Source organism: Pleurodeles waltl, chromosome 4_2 (assembly GCF_031143425.1).
Source record: "Pleurodeles waltl isolate 20211129_DDA chromosome 4_2, aPleWal1.hap1.20221129, whole genome shotgun sequence".
Classification (NCBI taxonomy): Eukaryota; Metazoa; Chordata; class Amphibia; order Caudata; family Salamandridae; genus Pleurodeles; species Pleurodeles waltl.
In genome coordinates this window covers 827,144,909-827,172,445 of record NC_090443.1, presented here as the reverse complement: position 1 = coordinate 827,172,445, position 27,537 = coordinate 827,144,909, and the positions used below count along the sequence as shown (strand labels likewise).

Here is a 27,537-nt window from a genome sequence, read left to right as displayed (position 1 = left end):
AGTAGTTGGTCACAATAGCATGGCAGTATCATATATGTGCCGATCTCTTATCAGTCCCTCTTTAACATTCGTCCCCTAGACAAGCGTGTCTCAACTATTGATCTGTAAACCTGTAGCAGGTTTATTCCACCGGACACCGAACTGAACTGGATAAAGGTTACAATAGTTCAAGAGTGCCCTGTGTAATAATCAACTACAACAGCCCATCTTCCCTGGATTGAACTCAACTATATATAGTTTAGCTTCATAACCACTCGAAGCGCCGCTTCGCGAGGGGAGAGATCTAAATTCTAAATTAGTTTCAATTATACGGACAATCAGACAAAATGAATGCAGTTTTAATTTTACTTTTTTTTGCCCCCGCTGTTTTCTCGGTAAAAATTGAAAAAGATGAAGTCTCATTTGATGTTATCCCCACTGAGTCAAGGTCTAGATTTGCTATGCTAGACGATGTGCGAATTTTAGCCAATGGTCTCTTGCAACTGGGACACGGTCTCAAAGACTTTGTCCACAAGACTAAGGTGCAAATTAATGACATTTTTCAGAAACTAAACATTTTTGACAAGACTTTTTTCGACCTCGCTGTACAGACAAATGAAATCAAAGAAGATGAGGAGAAGCTTAAAAAGACAACAACAAAACTCCAAGCAAACAATGAAGAACTGAAGAATATGTCTCAAGAACTCAATTCAAAGATTGAAAACCTTTTACAAGAAAAAAAGCAACTTCAATACAAAGTTGGAGGGCTAGAAGACAGGCTGTCGCAGTTAGTCGACGGGCAACCAGAAATGCAGGAGCTTAAAGAAGTTTCTTCATTGAAAGTAAGTACACTGAGAAACATCAGGATAGCAGAAGTTATTTTATTTTACATGTGTGTAACTGGCTTGTTTCCAATATGTGAATTTTAATATGAAAAGTTTCAAAACAAATTTCGAATGGCAAAATAATTTATAATAGCTCGCGAAATATAATTGGAAGAAAGTGTATAGTCATATCGTATTGCATTACATTTTTTTGATTTCCTGCATTTTACATTTGACAAAATAGAGTTACGGCTTGATTCTAGCTAACGAATGGTTTCAAACAAGCTCATTATTTGTTAGGTACCTATTTAATTTTAGTACAAAGAATGGAATCTGACTAGTTGAGTACTACATTTTCAGGTGTACTATGCAGCGGTTAAAATGCTCGTTCAGAAAGTCTGTCATACGCAAATCAAACTAGAGAAGGTTCAAGACTTATTTGACAGTCGAGGTAGTGGACCACATAATGTATTATAAGTGGTTGCTTCCTATCGACCTCATAACTGTTACAGCACGGCTTTGCTACAGTAAAATGATGTGCGAATTATAAATGCATAAAACTGTTTTCTACACAGAATTTTGTGGAACGGCAAGACAAAAACATAAAACAACTTCTAAACATCGTCCAAGAGCAGCACGTGCAACTCAACCAGCAAAACAATCAAATAAGAGACCTTGAAGATAAGGTGAGTATTTTAACTACTTCTCTTATTTTAGTTAGATTATTTTGTGGCTGATTTATTCATTGTCAACATGCCACCTGAGATAGCCATTTTGGTGAAGCATTTTGACTGAACGCCAAGGAGCAATAACTTTAAGACCATACAAACCTGAACGTAGTTTAATTTTATTTTTATAATCCAGATTATTGTCTAGTGATTCAAGGACATGTTTTATCTGCTCGAGTTTAACATACAAAAACAGATCTTGCAATAGCTAAGCACATTTTCTCAGTTTTTCCTCCACATATTTATTTTCTTAGTGTATAATTCATCAAAGCTTGTTGAAACTTTTACAGTGTCTTAATGCATATTACCGTTTTTTGTTTATGCTCAATGTCATTCTGCTCTAGAAACATTCACCTAAACTGGATCATTTGGTTTGAGTATTAAAAAAATATTTTGTCATCTCTGGCGAAACACTCGTTCTGTCCAAGATTATGATAATGCTATGAACCGTCAAAAATACAAAGTAGCTTTTGCAGTGTATGTTGTAATTGCTATGCCATTTATATAGCGCTTCATACAGTTGACAAGACGCTGAAATGCTTTCAGCAGATGGGTAGAATGCACCCTAGATTTTGGAGCATGAACGGGAGCTCAGTGGGAAGTACATGGACTTTGATTCCCCTGCAGGCACCCCCTGCCTAGCCTGTATCTTGTAGTCGGATGTTCACTAAAAGGATACCTTGTCCTTGAAAATGGAATGCCACGCACAGCTATTGAACTTTAGTGCAGACCTACAGCTTCCGACCCTATAGCAAGATGCAACAGAGGCCCATAAGTATGTTGGCGCAAAATACATTTTCAGAATAGGGTTTGGAACACTAATAGGCGTTGTGGGTGTTGTTGTAGACAGACTCTGACTGATGACTCTTCACATCGGCAATGTGATAAAACCTCATGGAGATTTCCAAATCACGATTAGTGTTCTTAAAATGAACGCATTTAGCTAGCATTCCATTAGGATAGTGACCTTCGTGGCTAAGAGTAGACTGTTGCTTTCCAACGAGATACTAATTGTTACCATCCTCAGTGGCTACTTCATGACTCAGTTTGGTGGCCAGGCTGCCAAACCGGTGATGGGCCTCCACCTTAGCTGGCAGAGCTGGAATGCCACATTTTTAGTTATCCGCTGTTGCAGTTGGCATTTCTCCAGACTAAAGACCACTTGCCTTAATAAATTGAGTCTTTCTAAGAGAAAAAAAAAATCAGTGGTAGCAGGTTTGCTAGTACATAACAGATCTGTAGTCCAGTTTCAGAGTCCATGAAATAAAAACCCAAAGTGGGGATCCATTCCTCGGATTCACACAACAAATGTCCATAACTTGCTAAGATTTCTCCCTTTGCATGAGGGGATGATCTAACCATGTTCTGCGTCAGATAACCCTGGTTTCAGTGGCACTCGAACACGGAACGGATATCAGGGGGAAATGCCGTTAGTGGCGCCTCCCTAAATTAAACAACTTATCCAATGGCATTTACATTGGTGTCAGGTCCACCAACTGTGTATTCCGAAAAGCACAGCTGGTATTGGTCCCAGTATCAGGAACCCAGCCTCTCACCACACTCTACAAGGGGTGGTAGTACGGAACGGAGGACACAATGGATATCTGCTAGTTTTTGTTGAGGCTTCAAGCGGCTGTGAAGAGTTAGGCATTTGATTCAACCGCTCCCCTCCTTCTTAGAGCCTTTGAGCTTCCAGAATCTACACTGTTTGCCCCAGTTGTAACATGGCAATGCCGTCTTGAATGTAGGGGCTAACATCACAAGGAGGAAAAGGTCAAAGGCAAAAAAACTCCTCCAGTGCGCTGTGCCACAATTAAAGGAGAGTTCTTACATGGTTGAAGTTTTGGATTTTGCTAAAACGAGGACTGGAGCATTGCTGGATCTAGCAGGACGGGAACAGAACGACAGTAAGATAAGGCTCTTTATATACTGGCGTTACAGGAAGAGGCTGGCCTCTGAACAGGAATCACCTGGCAGGAAGGGCCTGGCCTCAGAAAGCGCAATCTAGGAGTCAAGTCTGAGTTTGGTGGTCAGCTTGAAATGGAGTCTTACTAAAGAAGAGTTAAATTCTACCTTACTGGTTACAACTGTACCCATGGCTTGGAACATGGTCACTGCTTCATAATGCTTCATAATGTTTGCCACTAGCTCCATTATACAGCAGACCGAAAAAGGAGTTTCCTGCCGCACATTGCAATATAAAATATTTCAGCTCTAGATGATAAACTAACAGCATCACAAAAGAACATTAATTATTCACTGACACAATGCCCCATCAGTGAAGAAATATATTCAAGGTATTATTCAGTAAGTATTGAAAGGACAAAAACAACTTGATTGTCTGCCCAGGGCCTCAGTCCTGAGAGCGCTTTTCTTGTCAGCGGTCTAACGTCTGCGGACTGACTGAGAAGCATTCTAAATGTGAGAAAAGAGGCAAAAGGTTAAAAGTTGCTATTTGGAATGAGGATGAGGCTCTCCCCTCAGATTTTAAGAACTTGAATTATGTTTGCCAGACGAGCATCAACCACTGATCGGTTCCATGTTCTACTTACACATCAGCATAGTATACTTAGAAGCACTGCTCTCTGCTGCAGACTCACTGTCCTGACATGTCGATCTTGAAGACATACTGCTGGCATCACTAAGAAAGCCGTGGCTAAATACGGCTGTCAGTTTTCACTGCCATAAGACAGGATGAGAGTTCTCATTCCAACTGCAAGCAGCAAAATGCCCCGCCCTTGGTACACCGTTGTGCTGTAAAAGTGTAAAACCCATGGGAGCCTGCGGGCCAGAAGAAGGGCAAGAGAGAATCCCATAATAACAACAAAATTCCAGATAGCTTAACCATGGAATATTAGTGACTTTGTTTTGTACACTGAAGTATTTCAGTCAGCACTGGGCTCTATATCACAACCCCGCAGGTAGATAACGTTTCATCAACAGTAATCTACATTCAACTGACTCTCCATGGCCAAGTAAAAGGGTACACAATATAGATTTATGATTTGTTTTTCAGAAACAACCCATTCTCCAAAGCATTGTTACAGCAGATGCCACAAGGAAATGGATCAACGGGGATATTAATGTAAACATACATTTCCACTTAATTCGTAGTCTAAACTAAATGTGCCAAACTGAGAGTGATTCAAAATTAGATACTCACGATACTTGTATTTTTTTGAGTAGCTACAGCCTATAGTCTACAATGATATGCTCAGTACAGCAGAGATCAGCTATTGTAACCAGTAAAAAAAATAATTCATGTTACCACCCTAAGACACAGCTATCAAGCTTACTAATGTTCTTCACCTCTTACTGCAGTTTGATCAATTCAAATTCCAAAATACACTTGTCATACATTAGTCCTGAAAGCTCGCCTTGGGAGTAGGGCTTTGTTCTATGCAACTAAACAATAGTACAACTCAACTGCTCGCCTTCAGTAAAAGATATCCAACTATATCTTCCGGAGGCCATCCAACTTGACTCTTATCTTTAAGGCAGAAGATAATATTCAATTGGTTGCTGATTATGAATATAAATATTTATATGTCACTTGTCGAATGAGTTGATTACTTGCTGATCATGATGTAAAGGCTCTCGTTTCCTATTCCTTTACAAGTATTATTCATAAGGATCCATTAAAAATGTATCCTTCACGGTATATCACTACAAACTGTATTGTAAACCTATGTTCATGTTTCATTACAGTTGAGCAGTGCTGGCTTTCAAGAAAGCATGAAGAATTCATTGACTCTCAGGCACATGAACCAACAGTTATTGCCCTCCCACTTGAAAAACTCAACAGCTGAAAATCTTGAGCAGGGTGGTAAGTGAAACCTATAACATAGCTCTTACTATGGATGTGAAACCACAGTATTAGTAGCTGTCAGCTATCATCTGTGTAATACTATTTATGTTCTGTTGATCTTAGATTTGTAAGGTAATTCTTGGCCCATTTAAGGGGTCAGACACAAAATCTGATGGGCAGGTAAGCACTAATTGGAGGACGAAAGCATGGGGACTCACTGGTGTATAGAGTGAAAAGCTTGAGTAGGAATCTTTCAGAATAAGAGGGCTAGAAACATGCATGGTGGAACCATGTTTTTTTACTGTATCGAAGAGATATCAGTGGGAAGGCGGACAGTCTCAGGAAGAGAGACATTCTGGCTAGAAATTTCCATCCCGAGGAGATAAAGGCCACATTAGAGATATTCTGGAAACCTATTCAAGACAAAGGGCAAAGTGTTTTGATGTGGCATCCGGGAAGCTTGAGAGGTACATGAAAATACTAAACAACACAGTGCAGGGCTTCGGAGGAGCCTGATGATTTTGTTCAAGCAAAGCCTACGTAAAACAGGATACTGCGCACCTAATGGAGTTTCACATGTAATTTTTGTAGGCTTAGGTACATGATACTGGGGATCCACCGAGGGAGTCAGCTTGAACTAATAACACTGATTCCCAGTCTGGAAGAAGTGCAGTGGGACACTTGATTTTATGGAGCAGAGTTTAAGGAAGGGCTCATTTTTATATTTTGACTAATTTGCTTCTATGTGTTACTTTACCAGAACATCCGTCAGACTGCAGCGACATTTACAACGAAGGTGTAAGGACTAGTGGTATTTTCACTATCAAACCTAATGGGTCAGAAGCATTTGAAGCATACTGCGAAATGGCGCCCGGTAAGAACGTTTTCTTTGATTCTTGCAAGGGACAAACATGAAGTAAAGTTATCTTCGTGGCACTAGAAACACCCCCTCCCCACCCCCCCACCCCCCCACCCCCTGTTAATTTTAAAACTTCGAGAGGAAGTCAATCCGGTTTCACAGGCAAGTAGTTGCTAAAAGCAGCCCTATGTTGAAAAGGAGTCACCTTCACTGGTGGACACAAGTGGTTGCAAAGAGCAGGACAGAGCGCTTTCCTTTTACGTCTGACAACACTTGATCCCTTGAATATACAACTGAAAGCAAACTATGCCAATAGGAGACACCAGTTTCATAGTATTTATATTAAATTAAAATACATTTGCATAGCACATTATTAGCACTGGTTTAGTTTCCAAAGAACTGCAATTGAGACTTTCGTCAGCAGAGAAAGTGTTTTCAAATAGCGAATAAGGACATTTGTTAAAGCTTTTGGTGGCTTCTCTTGCTTTCTTCTTTATTTGTAGGCGGCTTCAGTCGGTCATCAGTGCTTGCTCTGGCTCAAGGGTTGCAAGTAAGATGTGGAAATGGCAACACACTGCGGCATATTTCTCTTTTGTAGTCCCCTGCAAGGTATATTATTCCAAATGGGAATTAAAACACCTTGCTCAGAGGGGGCGTGGCAGTTCGGTTTGGACAGTTTCTATGTGAGCTATATAGAGGCTCATTTGCATATAGGTTTTCGCTAGAGTGGTACAGTGGGCAAAACGATGGACTGAAATGCGGCCTCAAGTGAGTGCGGCTGAGACGTTTTGCAAGCATTCCCTCAACATCGTTGTATTTTCTTCAAGTTACAGTACTTACTCAGGAAGCTAACAGGCCTTAATAGCGTTCCTGACATATATGTGGGACTGGGTTGCCACAGTGGAAGTTGGCAGGGAATTCTACTGTCAGGGTTGAAAAAAAATGCAACCACCTGCACAACTTGAGCAATATTCTCTTTGGGAAAGCAGGAGAAAGTGTTCGTCTGGTGGACATGTTGCAAGAAGCTAAACCGACTGCAATATGTTTGAAGCAAGTATCCCATCTGAGTCTGCAGGGCAGAGAAGAGTGAGGGCGTTTAGTGCAGAAGGTTGGTCTGATAAGACTGGGTTGGAGCCATAAGCCTGGGGCACTGCCATGATGATACCAAAGTGAAACAAGATTCTGGGATAGGTGCCAAGACTTTCTATGAAGGTCGACGAGCCTTGAACACCAATCAGCGGCGGCATAAAAAAGAGCAGTGTCTAGACACACTAGCAACAACAAAGACTGACACGGTATGTTCAAGTCCATCCATATTCACTAGAGAAAGAAAGCACCAACTGAAAGAGACAAAGAAGAAAAACTCAAAACACGCTTAAACTTCCATGGTATCATTGTGCAGGCAGTGGTTAAAGCCCGCTCTTGCAACAAAGTCCGCTTCCAAAACATGGTCCCGTAGATGGGCGGCCTGTAATACTGCTGCTTATGAATGTCAGCGCAAGAAAAAGAGACTCTGCAAAGCCTTTACCACCTACTGGTACAAGAGAGGGCGCCGATGGCCTCCTCTTGTACCACTACAATATGTCCCAGTCTCGTCTCCATCTCTCAAGAGATGCCGTCAAAACCTAAGAGTTTCTGGCCTGTTGATGACTGAACACTCCTTCAGCTAAAGAATGTTAAGATCTGTCTTTGGTGCGTCCAATTACTCTCAGGCATTTTAACGAAGGGTATTCCACTTTAGTTCTGACTCTTTTTCATTCTCTTTCTCTTGAGATTCTTAACCTTTTCATGAGCATTCTCTTTTTCTTCATTACCTTGTTTTCTCATCCCTTTCATGGGTTAGCATCTCGCGTAAAAGTTTGGTGTAAAATTGACTTTATAATTATGTTCATTTATATAATTAATAATTTAATTATGTTGGGGGTCCCGTACTGATCATATAACATTCATTGTATACATGCACTATATTTCAGTGAATAATAGTCAGAGCTTTTACTTCAACTTCCACCACAATGGTGTATCAGTTCTCATTAAGCATTATCGGCTACAGTGCAAGCTGGCCACTTGGCTGCTAGCACTGGTAGTTGACTTGTACACGCTACCACAGTACAAGTGAAGGTAATTAGTCAAGATAAAGAATGGCCTCTTTTTTTACTTTTACTGGGCTCATGGAAGCCTTCCTATCGCACTGGATGGCAAGTTCATAGGTCTTGATGAATTATGGTAACAAGTCGAATGTGTCACACCTTACCCATTTTTGCATTTATGTGTTTACATGTATGTATGTATATCTTGTTACATGTTTGTCAACATGTATCTCAAAACCCTTGTAAAGGCCAGTAAATCTGTGACGTCTGCAGCATACCAGGAGTAATCCTGTACTTCTTTAACCATTCTGAAAAAGATGGGAGATTTACTTCAAATGTAGGCCTAAGCCTGCGTGAGTGTACTTCTGACTTTTGAATCGGGCCTTGGATATACAGAAAAGTATACAAAAAAGGTAAAGGATGGAATGCTTTAATTATTCTGACCCACTGGTAAATACTCGGGCCGTCACCTTTTTTTCTATACTTCAGTATGTCACCCTAAGCAGGATGGGTTTGATCAGACACGGGCCCTGTGCACACTGTATGAAGCGGGCCTTGGGTTGTTTGTCTCCAGTGCAGGGAGAACCTGAACTTGCAGTTCGGGATGGACCATTCCCATTGAAGTAGGGTCAAGACTGATTTGCATATGACTGGGTCCAAACTGAGGTGGGATGGTGTGCAATATTATGATGGACTGGGATACTATACTGGCTGCTCTGGGATAATTCACAGCAGACCAAGCTAATGTGCTGCACTGCATCTTTGTGTTTTTTTAATAATTCCCATCTTGCCAGGTGACAAACACTATTAATAGGTTGTGATTCCACTGGGTCCCGAGTAAGGCCCTTCCGTGCCTGAGGAGCTTAGGGAAAGAATGCTGCGATGGGGGTCACACAGACTTGGATATTTCATGTATTCTGGGTACCTGAGAGGTCATCAACACAATGAAGGAGATTTGGAGGACCCGAGTGATGAGCAGAACTGAGCAGCAACTGTAATTGATGGGAGCAAAATTGTGAGCTTCCTATTAAGTGGTTGTTGTTGATCATATAAGATGCTCACAAGATGCCAACATTCCATCTCTACTTATGTTGAATCTATCTGCAGCTTTCAACAGTGTCGCACTCAAGGATGCTGCAGAGGTTGAGGGAGATAGGAATCTAGGGCACTGACTTGCAATGGTACGAGGACTTTCTTACAAGTAAAACATAAACAATCATTTTAGGTTCTTATGAATCCCAAACCGCTTGTCTTAGCCCTACACTTTTTAAAATCTGTGTGGCACCCCTTGATAATGAAGAATGAAAGTGAGTTTTGCAACAGGTCTGAGAGCTATTGCTGCATGGATGACTGAAAATTGCCTTCAGTTGAACGTGAGAAAAATGGAGATTATGTTGTTTGAGTAGGCCCAACAACTATGGGCTGCTGATTGGTGGCCTCCTGAAATAGGCACCGCTCCTAGCCCTAAAGCAGTTGTCAAGAGCCTGTGAATTTACCTGGACCAATCCTTCACAGTGAAGGAAGAGGTCCAAAATCAAGTAGGGATTTGTTTCTACATGATGTGGCTGTTGAGATGAGTTTTCCCTGTTTCTTCCACTTTCTGTAAGAAAAACTCTAGTTCAGGCCCTTGTTGCCGCCTGGGTTACTGGAATGCTCTACTGGCAATCACAAACGAGACACTATCATCAAGACTGCAGGTTGTGCAGAACACTGTGGCATGTCTCATTTGCAATTTCCCAGAGTGGAGGCCATCATCTCCTTTTCTACGCACCCTTCACAGGTTGCCTATTCGGAAGAGGAATATCTTTAGGATCTGTTGCGCGACTCATCATGAGCTGATAGGAAAGGGCCCTATCTAAAATCAAAACTCACTCCTTATTGTCAAACCTGATCTCTGCACTCCGGTGACAAAGCCTTGCTCATTGTCCCACGGATTAGAAGGTCTCACTAAGGGAGCAGGTCTTTTTCTTACCTAGCCCCTCACTACTGGAACGCACTTCCACTTCACATTCGCCTGTACTCTAATCACAGTAAATTTAGGAAAATGCTAAAGGCTGCGCTGTTTTAATTCCGCTCTCTGGAGTCCATATCATTGGCACTGGTGCCAAGATACCCCTTCCGGAGTGATTCACGCGATATAAATTATGTATAATAATAACCGGCCAATGTCCCAGAGATCATTGCTAGTTTTCCACAAGCTGTTCTTAATATTATTTGTTTAAAGCATCACCTACCCCTTTAATCCCCTTGCTTTTAAAAATCAACCATTGGCTCAATCAATTAGTCGTGTCTGCATTTTGAGTGCCAAAAAAAAAAAAAAAAAAAAAGATTGATTTCTTTATAAAATGCACCTATGAGATAAGATAAGGAATTTAAAGCGTTTTGATATAGTGCCTTTTTGAGATGCATGTGGTGACAAAGTAATGCTTCTTGGGGTGGAGGCAAAGTCTACTCTACGCATATGTTAAATAACTGTTGAAAATAGGTAACTGACAGCTGTGCTGTGCTGTGCTGTGCTGTGCTGCCTGGCCTAAAAATGTTTCAGATATGAGAAAGCGAATGCATGGATAGCTCCACCAAGGCTACCATGCATGCACTGCAGCCATTTGCAGGAGGATGCATGCTGGAACCTGTCAAATTACTATCGGCTAGGCACGTTATTTCACAACTCCCTGCAAATGTGCAATTTAGTATGTGACCTATTAGTACAGGTCGCATACTAAATTGCATACCTATTATGCCCGGGTGAAGAACATCTAATGATAACCAGTGAGCCATAGTGATACAGCTAAGGGCAGCAGAGTAAGCAGAAGCCAAATGCACAAGTCATGGAAACAAGCTGGCCCCATGTGTGGCAGTCTGATGAAGCCAGAGTGTATACGCTGAGCAAGGAAGCAGTGAGCCTTTGGAGCAGCACACATAATATACCACCAATGAAGGAGGATTTCGGAGAGGTACCACTGAATCATCACAAATTCCCGACAAGCACACTGCAAAGATAATGGAGGGAAGAAGTAAGAACATTTGGCAATAGAGGTGGCTGTGAGAAGATACGTCTTTCAGGCAGGAGCTGATTGGCATAAAATAGTGAATGCAATGAGTGGTTCTCCTATCATGATAGTGTGAATCAGAGACATGGGGCAGCCTATGAGGGGAATATCTAGAAAGGCAGGTAACCTTAAAGAATGTACAGGTCACCTACAGCACCAAAAGATTACTGTCATCAAGGGAACTAGCACATGGCACTGAGATGAGTGAAGAGGCACATAGAAAGGGCAATTTTTCCAACCCCAAAATATGCCTGAGGGATTTTGGTACCCCTCAAGGCTTTACATAGGAAATGTAAGGAGGGTTTGAGGGTGCAGAGTCACACAAAAGAAACAGTAGTGTGCAGAGGAAAATTAAAAGGTCAGAAGACAAAAATGGCCACTAAGTGGAAAGTGTGGCTTAATGCTAGACAAACAGTAAAAATGTAATAACTTTCAAAAGTATACAATGTCTGCCATCTATACCGAGTAAGGCATCTGGAAAAAATGCCAGGAAAGGGAAAAGTAGAGTACTTGAGGTGACAGAAGTTGAGAAAGAAGAGGGTAGAGCAATATAAGGTAGAATTTTGTGATATAAAATGATAGGCTGGTATTATAAGCTGGAACTCTCACTTGCCATAAGAGAGATGGAAGTAGGAAGTGAATATGGTGATACTGTGACTATTAAGAAGGATGGATCCCATAATCAGAGCTGACTCCTTCAATAAAGTTTTCTTTCTAACATCAGAAGAACAAGTTACTTACCTTTGGTAATGCTCTTTCCGGTGGATACTCCTGGTAATTGCAGATTCTTCACCTTCAGAATATCTCCAGGAGCCAGACTGGATCTGGAAGATTCTTCAGCATAGCCCCCACATGCCTGTAGGTAGTGTTGTGTGGCTCTGCATCCACCCTCCTTTCCCCAGAAGTGAAACTGGAGCCACGTACGTGCCACCCAAGCACCATGACGTCAGTTTCTTTCTTGACAGGGTCTGAGCCCTTGGATGCAGAGTTTTAAAAAAATCTGCAGTTATAGAGAGCAGCTACTTGAAAATAAAAGTTACTAAAGATAAGTAATTTCTTCTCCTGGTGGATACTTTTAACAACTGCATTACCTTTAGACTAGATACCAAAGAAGTACTTCTCCTGGTGGTGGGTCTGTGGTATGACTCAGACCAAAAAGTCCAGCAGGATGGTACGGCCAAAATGCCTTTTCCATTGGACCTGGCTGTCAAGGCAATAATGCTTTATTGATTATGAGCACTGTTGCCCACGTTGCAGCCTGACAAATATTTACAACAGGCAGTCCCATGTGCCAGCGCAGTGGTAACATGTTTGGCCCCAGAGGGATGGGTCTGCAAACCTTGTGGAGTCTGATTATTGGCCAATGGGTGGCATATCTTAATGCAGAGGGCTATCCACCTGGAAAAAGTCCTCTTCTGCACTGTCTTGCCTTTCTATGCCCCAGACAACCCCACGAAGAGTTGATCATCCACCTCGATGTAAAAACTCAGTATTCTTCTGGGGTCCTAACAAAGGAGTATCACATAGCCTTTGGATTGATGAGGTTGAGGAAAGACATCAGATGTGTGTTTAATAGACTGTTCACTAAAGAAGGGACCAACAATCTTTGACAGAAAGACTGCTCTAGTCCTCAGCACCAGCTTGTTTAGAAACAAAGGTGGTGTAGAGTGGCTCGACTAAGAGCTTAAAGCTCACTTCTGACAAGTTGACGGTTTTGTGATGAGAAAGACTGTCTTGAGGGTCAGAAAATGTAGAGGATAGTTGTGCAACAGCTCAAAAGGGAGCACATAAGAAAAGAAAGTAAGGACCAAATCAATGCCCGATATGGCATCATGAAGAATATAAGATGAAACATGTGGATCAAACCTTTGAGAAATTGCAGCAGAAGAGGGGATTTGAACAAGGATGGTTTTTCTGGTCTGTTGCTACAGAAGATCCTCCTAAAGTGGTAGCCTGATCAGAAGACAGATGCTCATGCCCAGATGTTGCAGGTATGCAGGTACCACCCCCCCCCCCCCTCCTGGCCCAATTAGAGGCATGACTTGGGCTTGGTCATTCTTGCTCTTCTGTATAATTAGGGCAGTAAAGATAGTGGTGGGAAAGCATACAGGAGTCCTGTTCGCCAATCTCAGCGGAATGTATCTCTGAGAGACAGCCTTCTTGGGACCTTCAACGTGTAAAAGACATATTGCACTGTCTTGGTGGTAGCAAAACGATCAGCCAGGGTTCTACCCACTGCAACGGATGGCCCTGAGCCAACTGTGGATGTAACTGCCACTTGTGATCCGCTAAGCATCACCACCTAGTCTGCGTTGTTTAAAGATCCTGCAATGTGTTGTACGATCAGGATAATGCCCTAGTGATTCATCCAGTTCCAGACCCTTCTTGTCATAGGTTCCCAGACCCCACTCTACTTGTTGCAATATTGCATGGCTGTGGTGTTGTCCATAAGGATGAGCCAGCCTCCAATTGATGGATGGCAAGAAACTTTTTAACGCTCAATGAATGGGCCATAACTCTAACAAGCTGATGTGGAGACTGATCCCCACAAGGGACCTCTGATTTCCACCTCTCCCAGATGTGCTCCCCAATGCAGTGGTATGTATCTGTCACCACCATCTGCTCTTAGCAGGGTAGAGATAGGAGCCACCACTGGTCTAACAGCGATCATGCAGCTATCACTGCTGATACTTTGCTTATCCATTGAAACGTGGATGCAACCCGAGAGGTTCCTCGGTGCTAGGCTCATTGAGGCCTCAGATCCCACTTTAGAGCCTGCCAGTGCCACCTAGCGTGGTCGATGAGCAGGCGATCAATAATCGAATAAGTCTCTGATCCACCCACACTGGGACCCAGGCAGAGACGGAAAGATCGGGATCACAAGACTAATGTACCTGATCCCGAGGGAAGGCCCAGTAATGCACCATGTCCAGTAAGGCTCCGATGAAATAGAACCTCTGCGAAGGAGGTAGGTGTGACTTCAGCACACTGATAGTGAACTCGAATAATGTCAGGAGGTTCGCGGTGTCTGGAGGTGCTCCATGAGTGACTGTGGTGAGCCCTCCTTTAACAGCCTGTCATCAAGGAAGGGCAAGATTGGTACACCCGACCTTTGAAGGTACGCTGCAACCACCGCCAACACCTTCATGAACACCTAAGGGGCACTGGTAAGGCTGAAAGGGAACACACCAAAGTGAAAATACTAGTGGCCCCCCTTGAACTGAAAGTAGGAGCTGTGGGCTTGCAAGACAGTAATATGGAAATAGGTATACTGCAGGTCCAGCACTACCATCCAGTCTCCTGGATCCAGGACCAGTGTGCGGATTTGGAATTTGTCCTGCCCTAGAAGACATTGAGGTCGAAGATCTAAAATAGGACAAATGCCTCCGCCCTTTTTTGGCACATGGTAATATTCTGAACAACATCCAGTTCCGATTTCTGAGCCCCGAACTCGGTTTATGCCTCTTTTACCCAAAACAACCTGAACTTCCTTCAGGAAACTGGACACATGTTCCTCCAAAAGCCCCTGTAGTGTAGGCGGAAAAGGCGGCAGGTCAGAAAAGAATAGCTGGGCAGAGTAGCCCTCTTGAACTATCTGCAGGACTCACCTGCTAGATGTTATGGCGTGCCTCCTGTGGAGAAAAAATGCCAGACTCTGCTCCTACAAGGTGTTCATGTGCTGCTAGGGGATGAGGGACTGGGAGGTTTGGTGACCCTGTGGGTGAAGTCAGCCTTCTCACCAAATAGGTGAGACCCATAAAAAGGCATTTGGACATCACCTAGTAAGCTCATTGATCTCACACACAAGTGATGCATTGTCCCAACTGCTCTACCTGAACAGTCGTGTTCATGCCTGACCATATCAATTTTTTGGCTCTGTGCTGGCAATCCTAAATTGTCTATGCCGAGTTGTTGCGGAATTCCATTAGGACTGCTAGAAAGATCTCTGTGGCCATACCTCACAATGCTTTGAAGTATGCACCCAGCAAACAGCTGGCGTGGGCTGACAGGACTCTTATGAGAACATTTTTTTTTTTCAAATGCCTCAGTTCCTTTTGACTCTGTCTGGGGATTATCACAGGGAAAGAATTGGGATTAAGCATGTTAGTGCGTGTCTCAACTATCAGGCCTTCAGGAGTAGGATGTTGTGTAACAAAGGAAGGATCACTTGGAGCAGGTCTATGGTATTGCGCTACTTGTGTGTTCACGGGCAAGCAGAAACAGGGTTTAGAACAAGTATCTATAAGGGTGTTACTAAGGGCCTCGTTGACTTTGCAGCAAGGGCTTGGATGAGGACTGCCCTGGTTGTAGGACAGTGAGGACTTTGGTTTTCACTTCAACATATGGTAGCTGTAAGTCTAGTACTTGAGCCATTCATCTTATCAATACAGCGAATTATGTTGCCTCTTCAGTGGGAGGGCCAGGGGGAGAACTCAACTCTGTGTCAGGGGAAGAGTCCAATACACAGCCTCTTGTGGGGACAAATAAAATTAGTCATCATCATATTGTAGGGAAAATTAATTTCCATCATCACCAAAAGCTGGGTGACTGATCAGAGTCCAATCCAAAACGTTGTTGGAGCGGTGGAGAGCTGCTCCTAGGCAAAGGCATTGTTTGATTAGAGTCAGAGTGGACTGCAGCCAGGCACTGTTCCGAGGTGTGACTTCTGCCAAGGCAAGACATATCTGATTAATAGTAGGGCAGGACAATAAGATTGGATTCCTCCTCCAGTGTCTGCAGCATCAGCCCTAGATTAGACGAGGCAGGAATCAGCATGGATTGTGGTGCTGGGTGTGAAGTCAATTTCAAGTCGGAGCAGAAACTGAAGCGGGTTCGAGAGTTACAGAAGACATTCAGGGTGAACCCATCAGAGGTAACCCGACTGGACGCTCCATGGATCTGTGGTGCCATAAGGCATGCTAGAAGGAACATGCAGGGTGCTAAAGATGCATAACAATGCCTTTAAAACACCTAGATCTGTTGTGAAACTGCAGACTGGTCTGGATGCAGAATTAGTTCCTGGGTGGGGACCAGGGTTTAGACTGAGGGATACCTTGAGGTCTTTGCGACTTCTCAGAATGACGTCTGTAAAGCTGGGATGTAGGAAGTTGGCTCTGTATGTGCTATTTCAAAGTAAGGAATAGCATGCACAGAGTCCAAGGGTTCCCCTTAGAGGTAAAATAGTGGTAAAAATAGATAATACTAATGCTCTATTTTGTGGTAGTGTGGTCGAGCAGTAGGCTTATCCAAGGAGTAGTGTTAAGCATTTGTTGTACATACACATAGACAATAAATGAGGTACACACACTCAGAGACAAATCCAGCCAATAGGTTTTTATATAGAAAAATATCTTTTCTTAGTTTATTTTAAGAACCACAGGTTCAAATTCTACATTCGAAAGGTATTGCAGGTAAGTACTTTAGGAACTTCAAATCATCAAAATTGCATGTATACTTTTCAAGTTATTCACAAATAGCTGTTTTAAAAGTGGACACAGTGCAATTTTCACAGTTCCTAGGGGAGGTAAGTATTTGTTAGGTTAACCAGGTAAGTAAGACACTTACAGGGCTTAGTTCTTGGTCCAAGGTAGCCCACCGTTGGGGGTTCAGAGCAACCCCAAAGTCACCACACCAGCAGCTCAGGGCCGGTCAGGTGCAGAGTTCAAAGTGGTGCCCAAAACACATAGGCTAGAATGGAGAGAAGGGGGTGCCCCGGCTCCGGTCTGCTTGCAGGCAAGTACCCGCGTCTTCGGAGGGCAGACCAGGGGGGTTTTGTAGGGCACCGGGGGGGACACAAGCCCACACAGAAATTTCACCCTCAGCAGCACGGGGGCGGCCGGGTGCAGTGTAGAAACAAGCGTCGGGTTTGTAATGGAAGTCAATGGGAGATCTAGGGATCTCTTCAGCGCTGCAGGCAGGCAAGGGGGGGGTTCCTCGGGGAAACCTCCACTTGGGCAAGGGAGAGGGACTCCTGGGGGTCACTTCTCCAGTGAAAGTCCGGTCCTTCAGGTCCTGGGGGCTGCGGGTGCAGGGTCTCTCCCAGGTGTCGGGACTTAGGATTCAAAGAGTCGCGGTCAGGGGAAGCCTCGGGATTCCCTCTGCAGGCGGCGCTGTGGGGGCTCAGGGGGGACAGGTTTTTGTACTCACAGTCTTAGAGTAGTTCTGGGGTCCCTCCTGAGGTGTTGGATCGCCACCAGCCGAGTCGGGGTCGCCGGGTGCAGTGTTGCAAGTCTCACGCTTCTTGCGGGGAGCTTGCAGGGTTCTTTAAAGCTGCTGGAAACAAAGTTGCAGCTTTTCTTGGAGCAGGTCCGCTGTCCTCGGGAGTTTCTTGTCTTTTCGAAGCAGGGGCAGTCCTCAGAGGATGTCGAGGTCGCTGGTCCCTTTGGAAGGCGTCGCTGGAGCAGGATCTTTGGAAGGCAGGAGACAGGCCGGTGAGTTTCTGGAGCCAAGGCAGTTGTCGTCTTCTGGTCTTCCTCTGCAGGGGTTTTCAGCTAGGCAGTCCTTCTTCTTGTAGTTGCAGGAATCTAATTTTCTAGGGTTCAGGGTAGCCCTTAAATACTAAATTTAAGGGCGTGTTTAGGTCTGGGGGGTTAGTAGCCAATGGCTACTAGCCCTGAGGGTGGGTACACCCTCTTTGTGCCTCCTCCCAAGGGGAGGGGGTCACAATCCTAACCCTATTGGGGGAATCCTCCATCTGCAAGATGGAGGATTTCTAAAAGTCAGAGTCACCTCAGCTCAGGACACCTTAGGGGCTGTCCTGACTGGCCAGTGACTCCTCCTTGTTGCTTTCTTTGTTCCCTCCAGCCTTGCCGCCAAAAGTGGGGGCCGTGGCCGGAGGGGGCGGGCAACTCCACTAAGCTGGAGTGCCCTGCTGGGCTGTGACAAAGGGGTGAGCCTTTGAGGCTCACCGCCAGGTGTTACAGCTCCTGCCTGGGGGAGGTGTTAGCATCTCCACCCAGTGCAGGCTTTGTTACTGGCCTCAGAGTGACAAAGGCACTCTCCCCATGGGGCCAGCAACATGTCTCTGGTGTGGCAGGCTGCTGGAACTAGTCAGCCTATACAGACAGTCGGTTAAGTTTCAGGGGGCACCTCTAAGGTGCCCTCTGTGGTGTATTTTACAATAAAATGTACACTGGCATCAGTGTGCATTTATTGTGCTGAGAAGTTTGATACCAAACTTCCCAGTTTTCAGTGTAGCCATTATGGTGCTGTGGAGTTCGTGTTTGACAGACTCCCAGACCATATACTCTTATGGCTACCCTGCACTTACAATGTCTAAGGTTTTGTTTAGACATTGTAGGGGTACCATGCTCATGCACTGGTACCCTCACCTATGGTATAGTGCACCCTGCCTTAGGGCTGTAAGGCCTGCTAGAGGGGTGTCTTACCTATACTGCATAGGCAGTGAGAGGCTGGCATGGCACCCTGAGGGGAGTGCCATGTCGACTTACTCATTTTGTTCTCACTAGCACACACAGGCTTGTAAGCAGTGTGTCTGTGCTGAGTGAGGGGTCTCTAGGGTGGCATAAGACATGCTGCAGCCCTTAGAGACCTTCCTTGGCATCAGGGCCCTTGGTACTAGAAGTACCAGTTACAAGGGACTTATCTGAATGCCAGGGTGTGCCAATTGTGGATACAATGGTACATTTTAGGTGAAGGAACACTGGTGCTGGGGCCTGGTTAGCAGGGTCCCAGCACTCTTCTCAGTCAAGTCAGCATCAGTATCAGGCAAAAAGTGGGGGGTAACTGCAACAGGGAGCCATTTCTTTACATGGGATGACACCCACTTAGACTTCTTCCATTTTGTTTTGGACACTGACTTTCCTGAAGACTTGGATCGCTACAATTACCTGTTGCAGGAGCATCCCTATGAGTGGGAACAGGAACATGTCCTCAACTCTGAGTGGGTAATACATGACTTCCTGTGGTGTTTAACAATGTACAGCTAGGCATCTCGATCCCATTACACCTACAGGTGCACTAGGGCGCACTCTTCACACAACTTGGAGCTGTGGCCTGAACCCAAACACCAGAGACATACCTCATGGTAATCTGTCACATACATCTGCTTGCAAAATGCCCCTGCAAGGCGTAAACCATGTAGTTTAAAGACGGGACATGTTCCCTTGCACACATGCAAAAAACATACTGAGTAAAACCTTGTCAACCAAGAGAAAAGGTTGAGAGATACGTGCAGAAATAAAGGAACTGATGTAAGCATGCTTGGGTGGAGCTTATATGCAGCTCCACCTGCCACTTTTGGGACCGAGTGAGGCCAAGTTGGAGTTGTACAATGCTACCTATCGGCACTGACAGGCTATGCTAAAAAGTCTTCTGGACCGAACCTGGAGCCTCAGGATATTCAAAAGGTGAGAAATCTGCAGTTAGAAGTATCCATCTGGAAAAAAAATCCACAACCTCAGCACTTACACAATGGATAAGAAAACAAAAGGCATCAGGAGAACTTTTCTGGACACGGACATAGTCAACTGTGTAAAAGCCCGCAAACTCGGAGTTCAGTCAGACAACAAGGCCTTCAATGTTTACAAATGTTCATTCTAACAACTTTTACAGAAAATATGAACTTGGAGTGAACGTTCTCTTCATGATATGAAGCACCTATTATTCCTTAAGATGGCCACGTAATATGCTTTGTTCCTTGCAGTAGCTAAATGAGATACAGATTTCTGGAGATCCTTCGCAGTCAGTGACTTTGATTTCAAGGGAGATGATTTTGCATGAATCTCATCTCAAGAACACCAGCGACCTTTCCGTAAAATACAGTGCCTTGAGACACTATGGGTGACTAGCAGCACTTTACAAATCCTTGATTGATTGACTCATAGACCTTCTCTCATTTCCTCCATTAATGTAATATTAATTAGAGCCTTGTATGAAACACTGAGACCGTCTCAGCCAATTAGAGTGCTTACTACTGTTGTCAGTGTCATTCTAATTTTGGGTAGTGTGTAAAGATGAGACCGAGCAGACAAGAACAGCAGTTAGACTGACTGCGTTCAGTGAGATTAGGCTGACGTGCCAATAGATTTTTTGCTTACATGCTGTCAAGTGTTAATAGCTGTTATTTGCCAATTCCTTTTTTCTATGTGCCCCGGCCACTGACTTGTGTCCATAAGAGCGGAATAAGAGAATAACAGTGGTTAACACCCTCTATTAACCACTTGACCCGGGCACACGAAACCTTAAGTGCAATGTTTTTCTCCAGAGGGAGCATTCATGAGTGATTTGTTTAATTTGGAATTGCTTTATTCGTGTTTTACCGGTTAATCCATGGATTCCATTCGTGTCGCACTGAACATATTGTGATGTAGTAAAAGATAGTTCAAATTAAATATATTTTTCATTTTCATTTTACTTTTGTGCTCAGGTGGTGCATGGACTGTTATTCAGAGACGCATCGACGGATCACTAGATTTTAACCAGACCTGGACAAAATACGTGAATGGCTTTGGTCACCTAAATGGTAAGCACATTGATTTCTTCCTTACAAATGCACAGAAACAAAAACAATCACAATCATTAAAAAAAACTCAACCTGTATAGCTATTAGCTGTGTTAATTAAAACAACGTAAATGCTAAATATTTTAAGCAAGAAACGTAACGTAATTTTTGTAATTCGAGTTCCATATTCCATGGACACTGGTGAAGCTGTATATATTTATCAAAGAATCTTTCCTGAAAAGTGTGTGTATGTATATATATATATATATATATATATATATATATATATATATATATATATACACATATATACACACACACACATTCATGCTCCCGCTCAAAATGCTCATTCTTATTTTGCAGTGAGAAAATGAAATGTTCTCAAACGAACGAGCACACTGCGTTTTTTAGAGTAAATAATGGCATGTTACGGCTTGACCTGTGTTGTAAAACATCTACTTTTGCAACTGATCTTCCAATCGTTTGCAACGAATCACAGCTCAACGCATCCTGACTGCCTGCAACTCCTATATTTATACTGGTTAATTATATACTATGGCCAAAAAAACACAACATAAAGCAAATACTTGAACAGCTGAAGACAGCACCTTACAATCAGTAGACAACTCCCATTTCCCCGAAAATTTAACCTAATATTGAATTTAGCTTCACGTGGACACGTTGTCTTTAGAAGAATGTTTGCAAGATATTTGATTTGAAAATACAAACATTCTTATCAGTATAAAAAAAAACTAAAATAGCAGAGAAACTACAAAAGCCTTTATAGTGACTTTCCTAGTATGACATCTTACAAAGAATATTAGTGATTGACAAAAGAATGTAAATAGAACCACGTATTTCACTGCATCAGGAAATAACATTCTGTAAAAGAATAAATGTGTAAGTCTACTTATGGTTAAGGGTTCTCGACATCCATGTAAACATTTTGAATGATATATTTTAAATTATTAGGTGCGATCAGAACTTCTAATAATACATGCTATCTATGTGCCTTTGCAGGGGAATTCTGGCTGGGATTGGAGAAGGTGCATTCAATTTCCCAACAAACTGAACATACTTTAAGGATTGAAATGGAAGACTGGAAAAATAACAAGCGTTACATTGAGTACATAGTCACCTTAGGAAACAAGGAAACCGGCTATAGCCTTCACCTGTCTGAGATGTCAGGAAACATTCCGAATGCGCTGGCCGAGAAACAACAAATGAGATTTAATACAGCAGACCACAAAAGTAATATCCAAGGAGATCAAGCTTGTCCAGAAGGCTACTCAGGTACTGCTCCTCAGAGCACATATTATGTATTGCATGGCTAATGCTAACACAGATGAGTGCTGCGTCCATATAGCAATCAACGGGGTGTGGAAATGCAAATCAAGAGACTGAATTTCAACATTTCTGAGGAGGAGTAGTTAGGTTTATATGTTTGCTTCTACATTTTAAAATATTTTATAAATAACATGTAAAAATGTGAGCTTTACAGAGAATTACATAGCATATGCCAGATTCAGTCTTAATTTACGACTCAACTCATTATTCTCCTCCATTTTAGGATGACTACTTGGTAATATTACTGGGATAACCATATCCATCTTAAATTAAGACGGATGGTTTTCAAACACAGTATTTCTCATGCTCTTATCCCCAACTGATCTTTAGCTGAATTTGGGAAATGAAGAATCCTTGGCCGCAGAAACTTAGCAGAGGTTCAATATCATATTAGCACTCAGTTTTATATTTAGAGCTATCCTACTGGAGCACCCAAGTATTGGTCAGGTCAACCGTCAAGTTATCAAACCTTGAATGATAAAAGGCTTGGCTCGAACGGAATTTGAACCTGTGATCTTTAGGGTGGACGCAGGTCACTGTATTAGAAACAGCTGTCCTGTTGCACCGGCACACAGCAATTGGAGTGTTTTGAATATTCGCTTTGGTGGGGTACACTTTTAAGGGCCCTAATGTATTATATTGTTCAATATCATACTGCGGATTGGTTGAGGTATTTTAACTGGCAAATGCAGAAAAAGTATATAATTGTAGCAAACATAGTCAGTGTAAGCATGACATAAACTTATTAGATTGTTTCATCTGAAAACATAATATACAACCATAGGGCAACTGAATCTAATGCATGGAATAAGGAAACAAACACTATATAAAACTGTTGTTTCCTTCATCTAAATGTTAATAAATAGTACAATTAATTATAGGTGATTGTCTTAAAAATGACGATGAACAAACACTCTGAATTAACATTATGTTATCTTTTTAAGGTGGGTGGTGGTATACAGTATGCGGCGGAACCAATTTAAATGGAAAATATATGAAGCCAAAGTCGAAAGGAAAATATGAGAGAAGAAGAGGAATCTACTGGAAGTCTGAGAAAGGAAGACTCTACTCACTGAAGTCAACAAAAATGATGATCCAACCAACAGATCTGGAAAACTTTGATTAATTCATCATCATCTAATTTCACAACTGTGTGATGTATATGAATATTCAGGAAATATTTCCTCATACAGGCACACTTGAACCATGAGATTTTATTTCAAACCAGAAAATCTCACTGTGTTGTTTTTACACCTTGAAACATGGGGTAACCTCATGAACAATTCTCCTACAACCTAGGGTTCCAACATGTGTTTCTTTTCAGGAACAGAAGGGCTACTTCATATGTCGTCAGTGTCTCTATTTTTAAGGCAACTCTGTGGACCCTGTACTTGTTAATGTTGCGCACATATTCTGGAAGTACCATTTGCGATCTGTGACATGGAAAGGAGCCAAGTAACAACTCTCTTTCAACATTATTGCTGAGTAATTCATAGAAATCCATGAATATACAATAGTTACAAAGTTGATTTGCAGGTCTTTGCAAACATCTGTATGACATGCTAGAAAACATCAACTTTCATGGAATAAATCACAATCATTTGCAAAGGAACCACCATTCGAAACATCGCAACTGTCTGACAACACAGTTATATTGTGAATAATATATTCTGATCAAGCCGAAAAAAAATGCAAAACAAATCATTAAACAGCTGAAGCAGCACCTTTTATTCATGTGTTTGGACAAGGTCTGAAAACATTACTGCATCTAAAAGAGTTCACAAATCGCTGACGGAAAGCTCTGATGCAAGCACAGATGAAAAGAAATCAAAATTTCAAGGAAAGTATTGAGTGGGTGACTATATGAGGTTTGTGGTAGGTAAGAAAGCAGCATTGAGAGGAAAAACTACTACAGTAATAGAGTTGTTTGCAAAAATGTGTATCTGCCGCTGGTACACATTTGAAAATGTATTTATAAGCTGGAGTTATGTAAGTATGGATGGGCAGAGCTGATAACAGGCAATGCAGCATTAAAAGTAAAAGATTCATAAAATGTTTATTAAGGATAAGTTTTAATTCAGATATTTCTTTTCCAAATCCACTACCAAAGAATTTCTGATTGATCTAAACATTTCTATTTTGTATAAACCAAGACAGCTAACCTGAATACACATCACCATGCATTTTCTAACTATCTGCCAAATAAATAGGTCTAATAGCAGTGCAGAAAGGAATTCAGTTTTTAAAAGCCTGGTTCTACAGTCTTTTGAGCATGGCTGCAATGTATATCATGTCCGCTGTAAAAAAAATAAAACTACTTAGAAAAGTAAGAAATCGCCAAAATAACCTGTTGGAAATTGCATCCTTGTAATTATCTTTAACATTAATACAAAAGTAGCCAGAGATAGATAAGATTCCACATATCTGAGAGATTAAAATGGGGCATACACTAAAACATTACTTTAGAGACTGAGAATATAGAATCATTTTCTACTATTGTAGGATTATAGCATACTTATTTATCATATCACTTTACAGCTATTTGAGTCATATTGACTTACCATCTGTTTTCATTATTGTAGAATTGTACTGTAAGCTTTGTTATATTTTCAGATTTATAACAATAGAAATTTGTCTTTAAGCTAGATTTTCACACTGGAAAGCTGCATGAAATGTTCATTAAAGAATAAATGTGTTAATGTGCAAGAATAAACACTTTAAAAGCATAAGTTAATTATGATGGTGTGTTTACTGTTAATGATCAATTTAGTATTTTTTGTTTAGGATTATAATGTCTCGATTATGTGAATATTTAAAGGACATACACTACTCAACTATATAAAGAAGCATGTATGCAGTTTTTGACATTGTAATGTCATTTGGCAAAGGAATGTGGAGTCTACGTACCTAAAGAAAAATTCATTTTTTGATTAACAATGTAAAATTCCACTGATGTGAATGTTAAAATCAGGCCAGTGTTTTAGTCAGTTTACAAATATCCACTGCTAGTAATATTAAATATAACGCAGAGGTGTTCATGTGGCAACAATATTGAATATAGAGTAGAAGTGTTCATGTGACAGATTACTCCCTTTCAAGATAGCTGTATTCCCCTCTTACAGTTCTTCTTTCACTAGCCATCACATTTTTTGCAAAATCTCTAATCTGCTCCCCTATTTCACTCCATGCCATTCCTTGTGCTCAATATTGTTTCTTTAATTATTTGTCTTACCACTACAACTTTAGAATGCATTGTCTTCCCTTACGTTGTATTGCTCAAAGACTCTCTTCCACCTTTGCTCTACTGAAGCATCTGACTTTTCTATTTTGGCTGGTTTCCTTCACAATAAAACCTGGTTTATGAATTCCAAAATTGGAATGATAATGGCCTGATCAGGTGTATAATAAAACTATTCAAAATATGTGTACAGATGGCACCATAACAAGTTGAGTACAGAAAAATAACGTATGACCACTGGAGCCCGGACAGAAGTAGTTTGGTGGCCATGAAGAACAATATAAATCAACTGGAGTTCATCTGAGACAACATAACATAACATACATAAAATTCATGAACAGCAAAGCTAGGGTAGTCATGCAAACAACATCAAGGGTTCCCAATATAAAGCAAGCTAGACACCCACAATTATGTCTTATTCTGGCAAAATCTTTAGCCATGTAATTTCAACTAAAATACTGTTACCTACATTTCAGAATCTTACCATATCCAAAACTGCTTTCAAGAGCAAAGGTTTTATACAATCCCTCTGGGGAAATGTATCTAACTTGATCACTGTGAAAACAGATAACAGAGAGCAAACTCTGTGTGGCTTCTTTTTTCTTCAGTATCTGAATCAGCGATAATGACACATCTAAGTTCAAGGTCAATTAAATCAATAATTATAAATTACATCAATCTGCTGATATCATTTATGATTTCAGTCAATACTTTCTTTAACCAAAAGATTATCATCATAGTATTAGAAGTCCAACTGTGGAGCTGAGAGACTTTTTAAAATTATTGCCCCATTGCAAATCTACATCTGTGGAAAACTGACTAACAAAGTCATAGCATCTCAGAAGCAGAACCATATGGAAAGACAAACTAGATTCTAGGTATTATAATGAGTTATGAGTTGGATTTAAAGCAGAGAACATGAGTATTTTGACAAAATGTGAGGGTGAATAAGTTATATTTAAAAGGAACATTTCAAACTGTAAGCTAGGAACTGGTCAAATTATAAACTAAGAAACAAAACTGGGGGGGCCTGGAAACATGGCTGCCGGGCGTATCTTCCCAAGCTCCGTCCTGGCCCGTGATAATCCTACAATATCTGAGCTATCCAGCCACCGTTAAGCCCCCCCGGAGGTTTGCTACTGCCCGGGTGACACCTGTGGAGCCTGCAGCAGCAGACAGGAGTATCAGCAGGGCTCTGTCTCTGCAGATTGCGGCGGCAGTCAGCAAACACCCTGCTGGAGTCCAGAGGAGAAAACACCTTGTACGGCGGAGGAGCGGGAGCCAAATGATTGCCTACTGTGCTCAGATTTGGAGGCCTCAGGCACACCGATTCCCCTGGACTGTAGCCCAAGTGAGGGAGAATGGCCCTGCAGCGGCGCCTTGGACATGGTCAAGTCACATGGCTACCAGGCAGGGGACGCAGCCACAATGCCACAGAGGAGCAGCAGTGAGCTGCGAAGCACTGCAGTCCAGCAGGGGAGTGTGTGACAGGCAGACCCTGTAGCGGACATCCTAAGCACCCTGAGGCACCCCCCGCAACAGTTTTCCAGACAGGGCCCATGGCGGTGAATATTATAGAAGGGAGGCCTCTGTTGGGGGCTGGGCCTGCCGGCATCCGTGAGAGCACAGCAAAGTCCCCAGCAGGAACGGTCGTGTGGTTCCCATGTCTGGGGACGCAGCTGCCGAGCTCCGGGAGTCAAAGGTCAACAATCTGGGCTTTTTTTTTTTTAGGCCTGGATATGTGAGGACTGAAAATTACAGCAGAAGATTGGATGCACGCCTGTGGACATGTCCTGGCCCCATGTACTTAGTGTCCCTATCGGATGGTGCCGATCCAAGAGGTCATCCTGACATAACTTTGGAGACACCTGTATGATCCTCACTCGGAAGGGATCTTTGCGGTGTCATGATTCTGAGGAGGATACATTGTCCCCTACACTCCCCACTTTGGCGCATTGCAGAGTCGGAAGGGGTGCTTCTGCCTTTTGCGCCTAGCTGGATGAACACAGCCCTACCCATTACCTCTCCGAATTGAGATAATAGCCTCAACCTCACCGACACTTCAAGTATTGTTGGACTGCCCCTATGTGCGGCACTGGACGGCAGACTGTGAGTACTGGGCCACAGTTGATTACTGAGTGCGTGGCCCCCTTT

The 27,537-nt window shown here is 42.5% G+C and overlaps 2 protein-coding genes across 11 annotated transcripts in view; one reads left to right on the top strand and one right to left on the bottom strand.

The window, feature by feature from the left end:
- The window catches only part of DOCK7 (dedicator of cytokinesis 7), a 1,022,674-nt gene that overhangs the window by 557,626 nt on the left and 437,511 nt on the right, over positions 1 to 27,537 (bottom strand). The window lies entirely within an intron of this gene.
- Positions 84 to 25,986, top strand: ANGPTL3 (angiopoietin like 3). Its single transcript, XM_069232529.1, has 7 exons — positions 84 to 821; positions 1,379 to 1,489; positions 5,240 to 5,357; positions 6,100 to 6,213; positions 20,724 to 20,819; positions 21,819 to 22,091; positions 23,090 to 25,986. Exons 1-7 carry the CDS (start codon positions 327 to 329, stop codon positions 23,269 to 23,271), a joined length of 1,389 nt encoding a protein of 462 aa, XP_069088630.1. The 5' UTR covers positions 84 to 326; the 3' UTR covers positions 23,272 to 25,986.

Coding starts and splice junctions, on each gene's coding strand:
- ANGPTL3 (XM_069232529.1), top strand. CDS start 327: ATGAATGCAGTTTTAATTTTACTTTTTTTTGCCCCCGCTGTTTTCTCG. Junction 1,490..5,239: donor TAAGAGACCTTGAAGATAAG/GTGAGTATTTTA, acceptor GTTTCATTACAG/TTGAGCAGTGCTGGCTTTCA. Junction 20,820..21,818: donor TGGCTTTGGTCACCTAAATG/GTAAGCACATTG, acceptor GTGCCTTTGCAG/GGGAATTCTGGCTGGGATTG.